This window comes from Fusarium flagelliforme, assembly GCF_020744385.1.
Source record: "Fusarium flagelliforme strain FIESC 12 MPI-CAGE-AA-0113 chromosome Unknown B0J16scaffold_1, whole genome shotgun sequence".
Lineage (NCBI taxonomy): Eukaryota > Fungi > Ascomycota > Sordariomycetes > Hypocreales > Nectriaceae > Fusarium > Fusarium flagelliforme.
In genome coordinates, this window is record NW_025763503.1 from 6285221 (window position 1) to 6302415 (window position 17195).

At 48.0% G+C, this 17195-nt stretch overlaps 10 protein-coding genes across 10 annotated transcripts; 6 read left to right on the top strand and 4 right to left on the bottom strand.

The window, feature by feature from the left end:
* Positions 1–456: 456 nt before the first annotated feature.
* On the bottom strand, positions 457–1190 carry B0J16DRAFT_314641 (uncharacterized protein; the record flags this gene model as incomplete). Its single annotated transcript, XM_046125202.1, has 3 exons — positions 457–567; positions 623–996; positions 1046–1190. 3 exons carry the CDS (start codon positions 1188–1190, stop codon positions 457–459), a joined length of 630 nt encoding a protein of 209 aa, XP_045989970.1.
* Positions 1191–1887: 697 nt separating this feature from the next.
* On the top strand, positions 1888–2853 carry B0J16DRAFT_378774 (uncharacterized protein; the record flags this gene model as incomplete). Its single annotated transcript, XM_046130946.1, has 3 exons — positions 1888–2092; positions 2169–2240; positions 2291–2853. The coding sequence occupies 3 exons, from the start codon at positions 1888–1890 to the stop codon at positions 2851–2853; spliced, it is 840 nt and encodes a 279-aa protein (XP_045989971.1).
* A 1539-nt stretch (positions 2854–4392) lies between these two features.
* Positions 4393–5427, top strand: B0J16DRAFT_330264 (uncharacterized protein). The gene is made up of 2 exons (XM_046126433.1): positions 4393–4483; positions 4543–5427. Exons 1-2 carry the CDS (start codon positions 4412–4414, stop codon positions 5260–5262), a joined length of 792 nt encoding a protein of 263 aa, XP_045989972.1. The 5' UTR covers positions 4393–4411; the 3' UTR covers positions 5263–5427.
* A 1494-nt stretch (positions 5428–6921) lies between these two features.
* Positions 6922–7995, top strand: B0J16DRAFT_330267 (acyl-CoA N-acyltransferase). Its single transcript, XM_046126434.1, has one exon. The coding sequence runs from the start codon at positions 7081–7083 to the stop codon at positions 7876–7878; it is 798 nt and encodes a 265-aa protein (XP_045989973.1). The 5' UTR covers positions 6922–7080; the 3' UTR covers positions 7879–7995.
* A 655-nt stretch (positions 7996–8650) lies between these two features.
* On the bottom strand, positions 8651–9856 carry B0J16DRAFT_38087 (uncharacterized protein). The gene is made up of 2 exons (XM_046131107.1): positions 9794–9856; positions 8651–9746 (listed from the first exon to the last, which is right to left on the bottom strand). Exons 1-2 carry the CDS (start codon positions 9833–9835, stop codon positions 8772–8774), a joined length of 1017 nt encoding a protein of 338 aa, XP_045989974.1. The 5' UTR covers positions 9836–9856; the 3' UTR covers positions 8651–8771.
* Positions 9857–10080: 224 nt separating this feature from the next.
* On the top strand, positions 10081–11419 carry B0J16DRAFT_409865 (uncharacterized protein; the record flags this gene model as incomplete). Its single annotated transcript, XM_046133105.1, has 6 exons — positions 10081–10252; positions 10302–10372; positions 10423–10634; positions 10681–10777; positions 10830–11121; positions 11169–11419. The coding sequence occupies exons 1-6, from the start codon at positions 10219–10221 to the stop codon at positions 11417–11419; spliced, it is 957 nt and encodes a 318-aa protein (XP_045989975.1). The 5' UTR covers positions 10081–10218.
* Positions 11420–12440: 1021 nt separating this feature from the next.
* Positions 12441–13147, top strand: B0J16DRAFT_392044 (uncharacterized protein; the record flags this gene model as incomplete). Its single annotated transcript, XM_046131969.1, has 2 exons — positions 12441–12619; positions 12680–13147. The coding sequence occupies exons 1-2, from the start codon at positions 12452–12454 to the stop codon at positions 13145–13147; spliced, it is 636 nt and encodes a 211-aa protein (XP_045989976.1). The 5' UTR covers positions 12441–12451.
* Positions 13148–13521: 374 nt separating this feature from the next.
* B0J16DRAFT_367441 (uncharacterized protein) lies at positions 13522–14692 on the top strand (the record flags this gene model as incomplete). The annotated part of the gene is made up of 2 exons (XM_046130130.1): positions 13522–14591; positions 14642–14692. Exons 1-2 carry the CDS (start codon positions 13806–13808, stop codon positions 14690–14692), a joined length of 837 nt encoding a protein of 278 aa, XP_045989977.1. The 5' UTR covers positions 13522–13805.
* B0J16DRAFT_330270 (uncharacterized protein) lies at positions 14655–15746 on the bottom strand. Its single transcript, XM_046126435.1, has one exon. The coding sequence runs from the start codon at positions 15718–15720 to the stop codon at positions 14809–14811; it is 912 nt and encodes a 303-aa protein (XP_045989978.1). The 5' UTR covers positions 15721–15746; the 3' UTR covers positions 14655–14808.
* A 342-nt stretch (positions 15747–16088) lies between these two features.
* B0J16DRAFT_392050 (uncharacterized protein) lies at positions 16089–17092 on the bottom strand (the record flags this gene model as incomplete). Its single annotated transcript, XM_046131970.1, has 4 exons — positions 16089–16490; positions 16542–16804; positions 16858–16917; positions 16972–17092. 4 exons carry the CDS (start codon positions 17090–17092, stop codon positions 16101–16103), a joined length of 834 nt encoding a protein of 277 aa, XP_045989979.1. The 3' UTR covers positions 16089–16100.
* Between the last annotated feature and the right edge of the window lie 103 nt (positions 17093–17195).

Sequence of the window (17195 nt, forward strand, 5' to 3'; positions counted from 1 at the left end):
TCAAGTTCAAGTTCGATGTCTTCGTTACTCTCTTGGAATACGAGACTCGGTCTATTTCTGTTGCTAAAGTTTTCAGTTTAAGAATAGCTGGAATCTTACGCTAACGTGGCCATGCAGCAAACCGGCCCAACATTATCTTCTCCAAGCTTTGGGCGCATGTCAGACCTAATGTAGGTATATGCTAAGGCGATCTGATTATGGTGCCCGGATGTACTTTTTTAGAATCGGCTTTGTTTATGTCATATTCAATTGGAGTCAAGAGAATATGAAATTCAAAGTCTCATGACTGATTGTAGAAACTACTATTAATATTATGCTCCTGTTATCTATAGCTTCCTAGACTTTCAACAAAGACGCAGTCTCCTCCACCATCCATAGCCCCGTGCGAACTTTCTCAGCATACTGCCATTATGAAGGCCTATGCCACCACAAACTCAACTTCGAGCCACTGTTCCCTTAGTAGAGGGTAAACATAGCCAAGAATGCCAATGCCACAGCCGTGGTGAGCTCAAAATGCTTGGCAGCGCTGTTGACAGGGACACTAGACGGCTCGGGAGTCGAGGTGGCCTGTTCAGAGTTAGGTTAATTGTTTGAATAATGAGGGCAATGTTGTGATACGTACAGTGGTTCCGACAGTACCAATCTCGTCGACAGAAGTATGATCATGGCTGGGCGTAGCATGCGTCTCGGTAGCGCTGACATCGTGTGTTGTCACGGCAGCTTGGACAGTCGTGATAGAGGTAGTGCTCTCAGCGACGGCTGAAGTGACCTCTGCTTCCGTTGTTGCCTCTGCTGACGTAGATTGCTGAGCGGCAGCACCGGAAGGGCTGGGTGAGGGAGAAAGGTCGCACTGCTTAGCAACCTTGCTTATACCCTCACCGTAATACTTCCAGATGCCGTAAGTGTTTGCACATTCCATGCACTTATCGTAGTGGCCGGTCCACTCATCGCTTTCGCAAAAGTCTTTTTCTTCGCGGGCGATTGTGATCAAAAGACCTGGCATGATTTTAGTTTGAGTTCAACAAGAGTTTGAATATAAACATACCACAGTCCTCGTGGCATGCATACTGAGGGGTACCAGGCTGTTGACGCTTGACTAGGGGAACAGTGTCTGGAAATTCGAAACGAGGGTCAATAGCGAGAGAAAGAGTAGCTGAAGCCAAAAGAGTGTATGCAACGAGGGAATGCATCTTGAAGTTGTAGTTTGCGTTGATAAGACAGGTGCAGGAGATCAAGAAGAGAAGCGCAGATCGAGGACTTTATATCCGCCTTCATTACCTATGGTCTCAATTGACGAGTTACTCAATCAGTCCTAGCCACAAGCGCACCGTACACAGGACATTTGCATGCTTAATTACCTTAATCCGTGGCATCCCGAACAAACCGAGGATCGGCTTCACCCAAGATCAGCATGATTGGCGGATTCCAAATTCCATGACCTGATGCCAAGTCGAATGAACGCTCCAGGCCGACCAACATGCAGATAAAAATGCAAATCCGATATCGCTCAAGCCAAAAATGGACTAATGCCTGCAATATTGGTTGTTGCGGTGGAAACGAGGCGTACTTGGTGGACCAATGAAAGCGTCGGGATGCATCAAAATCTTATCTGATCATCTGATAAGCCGGGGTAGGTGACATTCACGCTACACACGCTGAGGAATGAGTCAATCGGATGTCTAGGCTTGATCTGATAATGCACTTTTGTCCGGTGAATGTGGTCAAACGGTGTAGCAGGAGCTTGGCGGTTGGAAAGTCCCGCATGCAGACATGTGAAAGATGGAGGGTGAGCGTGTGCATCTGGCAGTATATCACGAACGAGATTTCCCCTCATCTAGACTGATGTCCATTATACCATCAGGTATTCTTCATCTCATCTTGTCCGCCATGTTGAAAGATCTCCTTATTCTAACTCTGGCGTCTTTCGCCTTGAGTCAAGATGCTCCGCCGACAAATGCCAGTGCCACTGATGATGAGATGGGGCCTGCCGCTTTCATGTGGCCTCCAGACCGTGTCTGGTCGGGAGATGTGGACAACCATGCTCCCTGTGGCTCGCGTGCCAATGCTGGCAATAGAACTGAGTTTCCCTTGAGTATGTCAATCCATTACCTCGCTTCATCATTGCGAAAGCGTTTACTCGATGTTATGTTGCTAACATGAGGCTCTAGCTGGCGGTGCCATATCTCTTGTTGCACAGGACGATTACTACAACAGCAAAATCAGTATCTCGTACAAAGACGGTAGGTCCACATCCCACCTAGGCTCTCATCCATTGTTAATAGCGTTCAAGATCCCGCCTCGAACAACGACTTCGAAACCCTCATTGAGGACAAGTCCATCGCAGACCTGAACCCTGGACACAGCTGCGTTCAAGTCCCCGACGCTCCATCCAGCGTCTCAGCAGGCGACAACGCAACACTCCAGATCATCTACAAAGCTGATTGGGACGCTCCTCACAACCAAACCTTTTACGCCTGCGCGGACATCACATTCGTATCAAAGGCTGATTTCACCTTCAGAATCCCTTGCTTCAATGCTACTGAGCCGGGTGATGATGATAAAGCAGCTGGTGTAACGGGTGAAGCTAACCCTACTGCTACCCATTTACATGAAGCGTCCGAAAGTTCTGAAGCTGCGGAGAAGAGCAGTGGGAAGGGCGGTTTGAGTGGTGGAGCTATTGCTGGTATTGTGGTTGGCTCTGTGGTAGGCGTCTTATTGATCGCTGGTGCGGGCTTGTTCTTCTGGCGAAAGAAGCAGCAGGCGGAAAGGAACTCGAGGATTGCGCGTATGGAGGATAATGCGAGGAAGCACCAGCTCGCGACAGATGGTTCACAGCCAAGTCTGAATGCCTAGCCATATTAGACTAACGGCGACCTGAAGGAAACATGGGATGTCTGTCTCTACCAAATCATGACATAGGAACCTAATGAATGTATTGCACGTCTAAAACGTCGCCTCCATGAACGGACCAAGCAGCATGTTACTGGCCGTCGCGATGACCTTACTCAATCACGAGACAATATCACATGATAACATATCCAGTCATGCCGCAACCCCCAAACCCCCAATCATTTATGCAAACTTATGCTCACTACGCCGCACTAGCCACCATCCCCTGGATTGAACAACTGACGATTGCCAAGAGTACGAAGGTTTGCCGACGGGTAGTACTCGCTGCGGGGCAGTGGACATCGTCAGTTGAGAACGGTACGAAGCGTTGTTGGTTCTGGGGTTGTTTTTCGTGATACCGGTGATCCACTTTTGTATCCAGAACCAGGTCGTTGGGAAAGGTTTGTGTCATGGTTGTAGCGCAGGGATGAGGCCTGTTTTGTTAATTCCATTAGGGGTCTTTGGCTGTCCCATCGCCGATCGTCTTCTGCGAGAAATGGTGTCTCGTTCAGCTCTGTCGCGTCCATTGACAGACAGTATTAAAAGGACCGCGTAAAAGTGAGCTGATAATTGAACCAATAATATTACCTTGTTGTGGATAAACTCGCCGTCCACTCCTTTCGCTTCTGAACGCTTTGGCTTTTATCGAGTCGTTTGGTGGTGTCCTAGCGTTATGATGTTGTGCGATAAATTGCTTGATGGATGACAGACCAGTTGTATGTCTCATTCTATGTGGCGTTGTACATGATTTGACCACTCACATGAATACGTTAATGAACGTACTTTAGACAAAATAAACGACGGGATATCTCAAATATAATGGAAACCTCTTACTTCTGTACCAAATTTCTAGAGCTCGCATATTTCGTGAAGCCTACCCTATGCCTTCAGGACCGCTTTTCCTGTCAGACACCGTCTCGCATCAATACTGCATCAAGATCAGGTCAAAAGTCTTTCAATACTTATGGATGGCTGCTGGCTGACATGCTGCGCCCGTCGTGTATGGTCTAGATAACCTGTTTCTTTTCCCATTAAATGGTAGAGAAGGATTTGGTGCCCAACTCAGTGGGTTCTGTCAGCGGTTAGATAAGCTGTGGAACGCTTAGATAAGAACATACAGCCAATCAAATGCAGTCGATTACTGTTGTCATCTTCAAAAACGAGGGCATCTCAAGATCTCAAGTACCAGCATTCATGAACGATTCCAGAACAATACATCAAGCGGAACACTGTCAAAGAGGAAAGACGAAAAGATTCTCCGAGCAAACGACTGTTCAATTCGGTACTCAGTTCTTTGAAAGGCCTGAGAATAAGACTCCAATGAAGATGCAGGATTATGATGCCTTGCGATTGATTGGCAGCCCTACGACACGGATCTGCCGCTTACGGGAATACACTAAGCAATCCAACGTCAGCGCTACCGTCTAGCATCTGCGCTGCGCCTTCAGATACAAGTATTTATATTCAAAGCGCCACTCCTTGAAACTACAAGTCTTTTCCTACTGAGAAACAACCTGCAAATATGAGTGAAACTAAGAAGCCGTGGGTTGATGGCCCCTTTGCCCTCATCAGCGCCTCCAAGTCTGGAGACTCGGTACAGCCCCATAACAAGACCCTGAGTTTTACTTTTTACCCCGCTAACCAGCACTACAGCCAGAAAAACCAGCTGAAGGAGCCAGAAAATGCGCTGCTGAAATGACTGTCGTACACAACCTTTTTCTTCGAGGCATCAACGCCATTTATGTTCAAGCCGTTAACGTCGCTGAACGGGGGACTGCAAAAGATAAATCAGACTTTGCTAATTTTGCATGGTCTTGGAGCCAAGAAGTGCTGGAACATCATGATGTTGAAGAAAGCCGGATATTCCCAGAGATCAACGAACTGGCTGGAGTCCCAGGCCTCATGGACGCCAACATCGAAGAACACCATCTCTTCCATACCGGCCTCGATAAGTTCAGAGAATACGTCGACAAACTTCGCAAAGAAGAAGAGGAACTAGACGGCGAAAAGCTGAAGGGTATCATCGACTCCTTCATGCCCGTCCTGCGAACACACCTCGAGAACGAGATAGACACCCTAGTCGGTCTAGAAAAATACGCCGACAGATGCGACTGGGGAGCGTGGTTCCAAAAGGTGGCACAAGACCTCGGCGCTCAGGGCATGAAGAGCGCATCACACCGCAACGAGATCCTGCCGCTGGCTATGATTCTTCACGATAAGACCTTCGAGGGCGGGATCTGGGGTGATTTCCCGCCGTTGCCATGGCTCGCCATGGTGGCTATCCGGTGGTTGTTTGTCAGGACGCATCAGGATTGGTGGAGGTTTGCGGGATGTGATAGTACGAGTATGCCTCAGGAGTTACCGTTCGCTTAGATGAATTATGATTTTCATGAGGTTTTGCAATTAGGAAATGATTGTTGGACATGAGATAGCGGTATGTTTAATGAATGTTTATTTTTAGATGAGTTATTAGATCGAATTCGCGAACAACACGGCTGAAGACTCGATGGTTGGGTATCTCAGTCTCTATCTTCAGGAAGTCATTCAGGCCAGCTGTCAAAGCCCCCAACATCTACCGACTTGGTGTTGGGTATCGCCTCTATCGGATCATCTTGCTTGCGAATATAACTAGGCGGCTATAAGACATTGGGCTCTTATTCACAATGACACGATCATCACGGCAGCATCTCCAATTTCCCATGTTACTTCCGCGGGGCCATTTGTCAAACAGCCGTTAGCGCAAGCAAGTCGGCCATTCCACGGCTCGTGCAAACGGGTAGACGGAAGCTTGTCTCTGACTCCATGGATCAGCAACTTTAGGGCTCGTCTCGAGTCCAGCCCGTAATAATCCAACCTATTGAGCACTTTTCCACACGGGCTGATCCGCTCGGAATGTTAACGAGCCAATTCCGGACCCAGAGGACTGGGATTGCGTAGGGTGGACCTGGGTACGACGTTGTTTCCCCCTTCATTCCTTCGTATGCAGATGGTGACCAGGACCAACGTTGGGTTACAGTGCAGGTGTGATGTAATTTGCCAAGATGCCCATGCACTCTCTACCGAGACATGAATCACGAGACTTGCAGACAGAGGTACGAATATCACAGTGATAATTCATATGCCGACGGGAATTATACCCTGAATTGGGTTTTTTCGTAGGGCAAATGCGGGTGTGAAATGAATTACCGAACGAACCTCGTTACGTTTAGGCCGATCTTCTCCATCGTAGAGGGTTCTGGATCCATCTATTTGCTGATCGCTGCTCAATTGAACATGGAGCACTGTCGCTTAACATTTGACGTGCAACGTTTGTATGTAGGGGAAAGGAGAAACAGACGAAGAGAATACTGTCGATAGCCTAGTGCAAACGCGCTTGGAGCTGAGGTGACGGTGATAACGCGACTCAAGATACGCCCGATTGCCTCGATCTGCCATTTTACAGGGCAAAATCAGGCACAGACCACAGACCATAGCATCACCATAACACCAAAGCGTTAGGCGTGACCAGCGCCTCAACCAAATGTTCTGAGACACGGCACTGTACCACAATCGTATTTATGCAGTTTGCAGTAGGGATGAGCAACTAACCACCAAATAAACCTTCGCTAACGACATCCATTCAGCCTAGCGTTGTTGTCTCGCCCTGCATCAGAACTAGACATCAAGTCCGCTGTCATAGCTTCGGCATGTCTCCCACTACCTGATAAAGGAAACTCTGTCTGTTATTAGTTTCAGAACGGGACCTTTTGGTTCAATCAACTGGGAGAATTGCTGCGGAGTAGAGTAGCATTTTGTTATTTTGCGCGAGGCTGCATCAAAACAATCCCCACTGCCAGGAATGGACCCTAGTTGCAGCCAACAGCATTGTTTGGTTGGTACCCGACTTTACGATCCCTGCTTTTGTCCCCTTGACTGCTGGTCTTGTCACCCTTGTCTGCTCCAACGGCTTTTTTCGCTTTGACCTGTCGTAAAGCGAGAATAGGATTTGACCGCTCATTTCTGCCGTTTTACCATGTAACGTCGCTAACCAAATCGACATCATACGAGACAATCCTTTAAAGACTGTCATTTCGGCACTTAAGGCATCTTTTTCGCTATCTCTCCCACGTCTTTTCATCTCAACCTTATCTATCATCATCCCACGTTTAGTCTACCTTAGTACGAACCTTCAACAACCTTTACACATTCACTATGGAAACTATGGCACCACTACAGCAGGCTTTGCCCTCTCTCCAGATCTTCCTTAGCCAGGAGGAAGCCCAAAATCTGGGCATGACACCATGGTTCAGCTACTCCGTCACTCTTCCCGAGCGCCCCATCCCAGGCGCATCCGAACGACAGCCCATTGAGACTGAGCGCCTCGTTATTCGACCATTCACAATGAAAGACCTTGAAGCTTTCCACGAGCTTCGCAAAGATTCCGAGCTCCAGGTCCACTCAACATCACGTGGTCGCGCCAACAAAGACAAGGACGAGTCCGAACGACAACTTCATGCCCTAGTACAAGACGACCAATGTCACTGGTGGTTTGGTGCTTTCCTCAAGTCTACTGGCGAACTTATTGGCGAGGCTGGTCTCCCAGATGTTCTCAGCATGTCCTCTTCGATTTCAGGATGGCCCGAAGCCGAATTTCTCATCAAGCCCCAACACTGCCGCCAAGGATACGGAACCGAGCTCTGGAAGGCCGTCATGGATTCCTGGTGGGACCTTCCCCGCGAGCGAAGACGGCACCAGCTCGTTCCTCTTATCACACCCGGCAAGGAGCCCGGCGACAAGGTTGACGAGTGCGTCGTCTTCCAATGGGAAGCCAGCAACGATGTCGCCAAGAACTTCTTCGCCAAGGTTCTAGCACAAGCACCAGTTGCCGCGCAAGGTGGATGTGAGAGTATCGATACCCGTGATGGAAGAGAGGGAACACTCATTACATGGTCTGGCACTATGATCAGCAACCCCAGGCCGGTCCCTGAGGATGAGTCGGACTCGGAATAGACTTTCATGTCATTGGGATAGAATGGGGCGGCAAGCACTGATTTTTGACATGCGTAGCATCAAAAGCGATCAATCATTATATATGATAGCATTAATTCGAATTAGACAACCATATTGGTTCAATATGAAGACATTAGTACCAGACAACAATATTACCTACTCAACAAGCGGTTATTTCCACCGAGCCCATGTGATCAAATATTACTGCGACCTAGGTATATGATAACAGAACGGAATATACCTTACGTGTCAGGTGTCAACTTCGCTAAAGGGGGAACCTGAAACAGGAGTTCAAGTTGTGGATAAGCATAAACGTGAACCATGGTCCTTGCTTCTCAATGGCATAATTCATAATTCAGCCAAGTGTTACAAAGAAATGCGATCAGATATAATTATGACGTCTCAGTAATATGAGAGTCTGATACAAGCAATGTTATCGATAGACGTAGCCTGTCCAATGGGGAGATTTCTACAAGTGTCAGATGACTGAAGTTGCCGGTGGCAAGGGCAAACAACTGGCAAAAGCAAATAAAAAAGAAAGGAATTTCTCATAACCGGCTTCGGACCCGGTCGAGGCTTTGGAAATACAGTCAGACGAATAACGGCGTCGTGGACATCGTACGTTCGGAAATGTTTGCTTGTGATGTGTCATCTATCAACTGCTAGACTTATCACCTGCTACCTCGGTTTGCCTCGGACACAATGAAGATTTACCAGGATGATCAATTAGTACGTGGCTTGCGAGCCGGCAGACAAAGTTCAGGATCTGCAATTCTTGCAGTAGTTCAAAATGTGCCGAAACTCTATCAGCGCGGGATGTTCCAAGTGCCGTGAGGCGGACGGACAGACGACAAGCGAAAGTTCTAGATGGCCTGTAAACCTTCCGAATCTGTTTAGTACCGTCCCAAAAGGGCTTGCATTATCAACGGCGCAAACAGCCTATCCACAACCTGGACATTCCACCGAGGGCCGTCCCCAAAGCAGACGCAGTTGTCATAGAGTTTGCACAGGACCTCTTCCAACAATGAATGCAAAGCCGAATTTCCTTGACGGTTCGCAGCCCCTGCCAGAACACTGATTCCAGGATCTCCCACTGCCTTTCGAATACGCTTTTCAATAGCGACGCATGACAACCAGTGATTAGGATCTTTGCCCTTGGATCGATAATCAGCCTCAACAAGGTTACATAAAACCAAACCTAGATCATTCTCTGCGGCCACTGCATGTTCTTGGCTAATGGAGCCGGTTTTCCTGTACTCTATTCTTGCCCTCACCATAGTATGAACAAACGACGGTTTGATGTCCTGTGTTGCTTCAGAATGACCGAGACTGGACTTGATAATTGCTCTATCGTGGTTCGCGCAACCACTTTGACTATGTTCCATGACGGACCAGAAGAGAAGGCCCCCGAAAGACTCTGCGCCGGGCCCAAGGTAGGGAAGAATGTCTTGAGGCGGTAGTGAGACTCGTAGGTAGTGCAGAGGATCTAGCCACACGCTGCAGTCTAAGCGATATTGTGTAGTGGTGTTAATCGGAAGAAGATTTGTAGAGAGTAAAACATCCGCGTATGGGTCGAGTAGATCGCTTGTATCACAGATATCAGCAACTATATCAGAGGTGCCTTTTGACAGCTCCGTCGTCTCCGAAGCCGCTTCCTGGGACAGTGTCGTAGGAAGGTCAAGCTCAGCTGCCGCAGCCAAGTCCTGTATGATAGCGACCATCTCAGGTCTCTCATCTCCTTGAATTTCGTCCAGCAATCGCTGAACACCTTTCTTAAGACGAACATTCTGATCTGCCAATGCCTGAGTGGACTGCGCTTGGCGCTTACGGAACGCTGCCTGTGAGCGGCGACCGCGCTCCCGACGGCGCTGCAACGATTAGCAAACAAGCTCGCAGAAGGTTACGTGACACTCACAATCAACTGATCTTTTTCTTCCGCTGCAACCATATTTTTCATAGGTGGTTATGTGATTGTCGGTGGTGAGTTTCTGCAGTGATAGCGGTCGTAAGCAGGACACGGGTAGATTTGTCATGCGAGATCCGACCAAGACGGGCTAGCTTGTCTCTTTTTGGACAGCGTCACGTAACCGCCAGCGACAGTAAGCCCGACTCATCAATGGCCTTTTTACAACAACAATTATGCCCACTGACGGTTACGTGACTTGAGATTAAAATTGAATTGCATATTACCGAGTAGACATTATTTGGAATGCAAGTTGTGAACAATGGAATATTTAAAGTCAAAGACGCCGAGTATCAACAAAAATAAAAATACAACATCCGTTCCATCTACAGACTCACAGCAAGACCTTATACCTTCCTATTTTCAACTTCGTCACCATGGTCAAGATCGCTATCGCCGGAGCGTCGAGTGGTAAGCTTCTCGCCAATTTATCGAAGTTGCCGCCACTGATGGCTTGTAGAACTCTCCCGAGAAATCCTCGATAGACTTGTCGCTACCGAAAAGCACGAGATTAAAGCTCTTGTCCGAAAAGTAAACACTCTTACCCTGTCACCTGCTTAGAAATTATTAAGGAAATCTAGAACCCGTCGGATTTCCCTAAGCTCAAAGGCGTCGAATGGATTCAAACAGATTTCTTGAACAAGTCAGAGCTTGTAGCCCTTCTTGAAGGAGTGGAAACTGTCCTTTGTTTCTTTGCAGTGCACCTTGATCCAGGAAGCGAGAATCAGAAACGTCTTATCGACGCGTGTGTCGAGGCGGGTGTCAAGAGATATGCTCCGTCAGAATGGGGGCCGTGAGTAATTAGTCAAGGTGACATGATCAGTACTGACAGATGTTAGTGGTGTCAAGTTAGTTGATTCTCTCGACGTCATGTCCTGGTACACCGGCAAAATTGAGGTCGCCGAGTATCTGGAGAACCTCAACTCGAAGGAAAAGGTAACAGAGGAAGACCTGCACTCCTACGGAAGACAAATTGACGTTCCATTAGATTCTCGAATACTGCCGATTCCAGCCCGGCTCATTCATGGATTATCTCTGCCATCCACACAAGACATTAAAGTATCTCACTACCACAGCTGCCAACTTTGACTTTAAGAACAAAACCGCACTGGTGGTTGAAGGCACACTCGATGATGAGATCGTGTATACTTCCGCTGGGGACGTCGCCAATACTGTAACCCTGGCAGTAGATTACGAAGACGAATGGCCAACCATTGGAGGCATCACCGGTGATAAAGTGACCGTTCGTCAGCTTTTGGATATTGGAGAAAAGCTGCGAGGTAAGTACCTATATCGTGCAGTCGACGGCCTTACTGATATTATGAAGGAGAACCCTTCGCGATTGAGTGGCTTAAGCTTGACGACCTACTCGCCGGCGAGCTCAAGACAGACAAGTACCCTCGCCTTCCACTGCCTTCTGTCCCAAAGGATCAGGTCGAGGCGTTTTCTAAGATGGTAGTTTCTGGACTTTTGATTGGGTATCATCGAGGAGTGTTTGCTGTCTCGGATGAGTGGAATAAGCGTCTTACTGAGTACAACTTTACCAAGGCCGAGGAACTTCTGGGGAGCGTTTGGTGAAGGAGGTTTCTCTTTGATTGGTTACACTGATAGACGGGTATTGTCATCACTATCGTTTGTAGACTGCTGCAGACGTCGGGCTGGTGGCTTGTTTGAGTCTAGTTTGAAACTTGAAGTCAGACGAAGTGACTGGTTTCTCAATGCACTTCATCTTATCTCCAGAGGTGTCACTAGCAAACCCCAAATAGCTCAATGCACTTCTATTTCAAGTCTAGATGCTGACCTTGATTGATACTGTGTAGCTCTATGCCTGTTGATGCTAGCGTTTCTCGAAGCTGAGCCACCCACATGAGAAATGCTGGTGTGATCGACACAGAGCCTTGTTGGGGGAGGAGCTCGTACAAAGTTGTGACTTAACTTTCATTCTTGACTCGGGAAGTCGGAGCGACTAATCTCATATGACTTTTGACTTTTTTATCCCGTCCTTTAACACTTCCTCGTCTGTGACATTGTTTAAATTGTCATCTATTCTTGCACAAAGAACACGGTTATCTGGAAAATTCTATCCCGTCCATGCACCTCATACTTAGTACCATGCGGTGGCTATGGATGCAACTCCCGTGGCACGCCTCAATCGCCCCCACGGGGTCAAACGGGTTTGCGCTGACTAAGCCACGAGAGCCTGCCTTAGTTCTGAAACTGGAACATTGACAGTGATGCAGCTCACTTGATATTGCCTCAGCTAGTCACGTGTGTCATAAGCCTCGTAGCTACTTTTGTTACCGTCACATTGATGGCGCCGTGGTCTGGACATAACTTGCTGGAATAGCTGGAATATGGTCCGTAGGAATTGTCCGTCTCGTAGCCTGCCTTAGTGTATCATGAAGAGTGCATTCAAACGGATATTCGGCAATGATTTTCGCCCGGTTACTGAGGAGCCTGTTGTGATATGATGGAAAGCGCGAGGGCAAGGACAGTAGGTAAAGGATATCTATAAAACAAACGGATGAGCCGTCGATATAACAATCCAATTCATAGCAGCAGACACTTCACTCCAAACTACTATTCCCATCACAGTTATCCAAGTCCACGATGCTTTTCATCAAGCCTCTTCTCATCTCCTCCCTCTTCCTGGGCATTGCTTCAGCCACCCCGGCGCTTCCAGTCCATGAACTTGCAGTTCGAGCGGACCAACTGCCCAGCTGCGATGACAAGTCCAAACCCTACAACGGACGCTACAAGGACGGCCAAGGCAACTACGTGACCTCAGACGGCATCACCCATCCATACAAGTTCCCACGAATTCGCAAATGCTGGTAGGACTATTACATTGTCGAAGCCAACAAGGAAGTTTTACCCTGGCAAAAGGCTTCTGGGAATCGATACTGCACTGGAACTACGACCTGCTCCATTACCCAGCTGACAGGCAAGTCCGTCTGCAAGGAACGATCTGAGAGCATCAGCGCCAGTGTCGGAGTCGACATCGAAGGATTCAAAATGGGTGTTGAGTTTACAGTTACGAGCTCTGAGTCTCGCTGTGTTCAGGCAACTGACACTACTCAATGCGTGTGGAGTGACCAACAGTGTCACACAATCTGGACCCAACAGCATATTTTGAGACAAAAGGGGTATCGACGACAACGTTGCGATTGGGGCAATGGCGATGAGACACAGTGTATGGGGAATTGGGAACAGACCACGCCTTCGGATGATGTCAATTATGGCTGTGGTTCTAAGTGTACTGATACCAACGCTTGTGGTCACACCGATGGAACGCCTTGTAATTAGGTTGCACGATGGACTTGGGGGTTGAGGAAAACGTCAAGAGGCTGTGGGGCAGTAGAGATGTTGGGATGCCAAATTGACTTGGTGGTTGCATCGCTTCAGCCTTGATACTTTCCTTACTACATTCCTTCAAACAGATCTAACTCAGCCTTATCCGCACTGAGCAGTCGTACACATAAATAATGTCTCATTAAGCGTGGCGCAGCTAAAAGCAGTTGTCGTTAGTAATGGAACCGTCAACTTTCAGAGCCAGGGTGAGCCTGCCATTCCCATGTATGACCAGTAGTAAGCAGAAGATGTAATCTTGCACTCCGCCTCTGATTGGTCAGAGCGCACGATTTCGCCATAAAAGGCTAGTCCAGACCCGCAGCGATCCCCACCATACAAGTTCAAAGAGGCTTATTTCACCTTACAAATGCTGTGTTCAGACATTAGTTTTCCATACCTTTGACCAATCCTCTTTTACATCTGCTCATTAGTGACGTATGTGCCGTCTCTGTAACTTTGTGGTAGAAATCTGTTGTTGTATATAGACCTGGACCTGCCTCTCGGCTTCCACTTCACCTTGACATCTTCAACACCATTCACTTATCAAGCATTTATTCCCATATCTCAGCACTAAACAAAACACGAGCTCATAGTTCAAGATAAAAAGACCGCAATGTCAAACTATCAATATCCGAATCAGCAAGGCTATTCGCAATCCTATCAGCAGCCTTACCAACAACCTTACCAACCGACATATCAACAACCACATTACCCTCCAGGCCCTCCACCTCCAATGATACAAAACTCCTCGCCCAACTTCCAGCCTCCTCCTTATGGATACACACAAGGCAATCAACAAGCTCCCAGCTTCCCTCAAGGACAACCAAGTTACTATCCCAGATTTGGTTTTACTCGACTACCTGCCAGATTTCATATTTGGAACGTTATGACAGGTGGAGGTTCTAGTGTCCTCGAGCTTGGCCCTCAGTTCAAAGGGCCTGTTGCATACTCAGCAAAGATGTTCTCGAGCAGTAGACTCAAGATCAAAGAAGGCCCTTACGAGTCTGGAAAGGAGCCTATATGCACCATCGAAAGCCGGCATACATTCAGTCAGAAGAGCACCATCAGCTTCAACGGCTTTCAGTCCCAGTTTACTGAGACAAGCATGTTTATGGAGGGCGCCTCATGGCCGTTCGATGTGGATGTCAATGGACAGATGCAAACATGGCAGTGGAGGAAGAGAAAGGCAGAAACCACTTCATCGCTAAAGCGATTCTTCGGATCTTCGTCTCAAAGTAAATTTGGAAGTTGGGATCTGATTCCAGCATCGGGCCAAGGCCCTCCTGTCGCTACATTCGAAGCCGGTGGAGGAAAGACCTCTGAGAACGACGCGCCGATTGGAGAGTTTCTGTTCTATGGCCCAGCAGCTGTCGGTCAGATGGGTGATATCTTTATTAACGTAAGCATTGCCATTTTGCTCCGTATAATATCTCAGCATTATATCAGTAGAATTGCGGCGTCGGTTGGATAAGGTTACATAATGAATTACACAAAGACTGATAATGTAAACTGTCGCAATATATACATTTGAGAATATGTATGATACGAGAAAGTGACAAATTAAAATGCAGTTAGAAGCTATTTCCCAAAACCAGTCAAATGTGACAGAGTAGATTTTATGGAGTTGGCGCAGAGATCATAGCCACATTAACAAACAAGTCGACCTTTTCAATCGTTGAGTAAGGGGAAGTAAATGTTTCTGACAAATTGTCCTGCCCGAACAGCAAGGTACTTTCGTTATCGGAATCAACTCCTGTGTTACGCTGAATGAAGAACTGGTTGTTCCAAAGCGGATCTTCAACCTCCTCGCAGGCCTGGCTAGAGCCCGGACCAATCTGCCAGCAGTTCAACTTAATAGCCGTACAATGCAGGACGTCTCCGGAAGAGGGTGATTTATCGCAGGTGATGTAGGATCCTCCACCCGCACGGTTCTCGTAGATGCACGGGGTTACCTTTGCCCTATTCTTATCCCAGGCATTGAAGCTTGCACACATAGGTGTACCTTCGTTGGTGAGGATGCCGGTGCTGTCATCGACAGTAAATCGGCGGGGTTGGAACCGTGAGCTTCTAGTGGGATTGAAGCTGACAATTGAACCATAGTCTTCGCTGGATTGGAGCTTCTGGCCTAGCGCTGGGCCCTCGCCAGCAATGATGAAGAAACCAGTGGGTTCTGCGGCTCCAGTTGTTGTAGTACTCATCTCAGCCGTGGTGGTCACTGAAGGAGCGATGGTTGTGGTAGCCCCAGTTATCTCGGCGGAGGTCTCGGTAGTGAGAAGGGTGGTAGTTTCGGCGGAGCTGGTAGTGAGCGTAGTAGACACGGCGTCACTGCCGGTGGTGTCGACAATGGTAGAAGTAAAAGTCTCAGTAACTGAGGTCTCGATAGCGGCCGAGGTTTCGATCGCGGTTGACTCAATGACCTCTGTCGTCAAGGAAGTCTCAGGCACAGTGGTGACGGCTGAAGTCAGTGGCTTGCAGGGGCTAGCAGCCACAACGCCAACGGCCAGAGACAGAAAGAATTGAGTACGCATATTGAGAGAAAGACTTTAGTTAGAATTGAAACGCACACGATTTTAGAGCAGACAATTGAGGTGCGTGGGCGTTTTACGGCTTTTTAAAGTGCAGAGCTCTTGACAGTTCTGGGCGCTAGCCTGCTGTCAGTTCTGCACTATTGATTCCAGCTGAGCGCTAGAACCCCTGTAACCCACATGGTATAGAGACTATTGAGTGGAACGCAAGGGGAAATTGGTGGTTTTGTTCACCTTGCCATTCTGAGAGAAGCAATTGATTTTCACATGGTTCGATAACCCGAATTGTCCGAATGGTGTTCTAGAAGAAAGACTTGTAGATTCACTGAGAACAATACTATAGTGTGAAAGATAATCCCGAAAGACTCATCCGTGACTGCATCTCAACCCTGGCACTCAATCATGTAATCCGCAGCACTATCATCAAGCGGATTCCAAACCTCGCCGGGCGTATTACTCGGCATAAAAGTCCCTTCATAATGATCCCACTTGGGAACCCAATAAATCTGCCCATTCTTCCCAGAACCACAATCGACATTGATCTGGGTAGACTCGGTGTTCTCAACAGTATGGCTGCTCTCAAAACTGGCGCTTACACCTGCTTCAAAGACCTCGAAGAAACCACCACTGATCTCGAAAGATGCGCCCACGGAGATGGTGTTGGCTTCGCCCCTGGTTACCGTGTAGGAACTTCCACTGGGGAGGCTCGGACCGACTTTTTGGCGGAAGCCGGGTCTTTCTATTGCGCGGCTCAAGACTTCGAGGCTGTAGGTCTATCAAAGAAATTGTCAGGGCAGTTTTTGACAAGTTTATTGAGAACTTACGTCGCCTTCCGCCTGTCGTCGATGCTTGGTAGGAGGATTGTATCGTGGATCATTTGTGACGCGGACAGTCCAATTATCATCAACACTATTGGACTCACCCCCAGCTTCGCTACGAACAACGCACTTGTCCTTGATAATGTTTATGTACGGCAAGAGAGAGGAAATAGTGATACTGAGACGGTTATTTGGGTCGTTCCAAGCTATACCAATCTCACAGTTCAAAGCATGATGGTCATGATAAAATGTGAGACCGCCGCTAGGGTCTAAGGCAAAGATTAGGATGTTATCTCGAGCAGAATCCGTTCTCTCAACGTACCAGGTTCGATCTTGCCGGTGGAGGTGCCAGTCCAGCCAAGGAGAGCAACCAGACTGTCACCTGTCGTATGTGAGCATTTTTGTCGAGTTGAACAAATGCATCGTCTTGACTTACAGTCGTTCAAATTAGGGCCTTTGTCTCCATAGCAGGTCGCAACACTTTGACGCTTGCTTATTGCTGCACCTTTAGTAATGGCAGCAAAGGTAGTGTAGAAGAAAGAGGTAGATGGCTTCATGGCTGACTGTAGAATGTCTACCGCTTGAGATGGTTCTGTTTGAGTTCCATACTGTCCTAGCTCCCAAACAAAGGTGGCCTCTCACTGTTAAATACTCATTGCT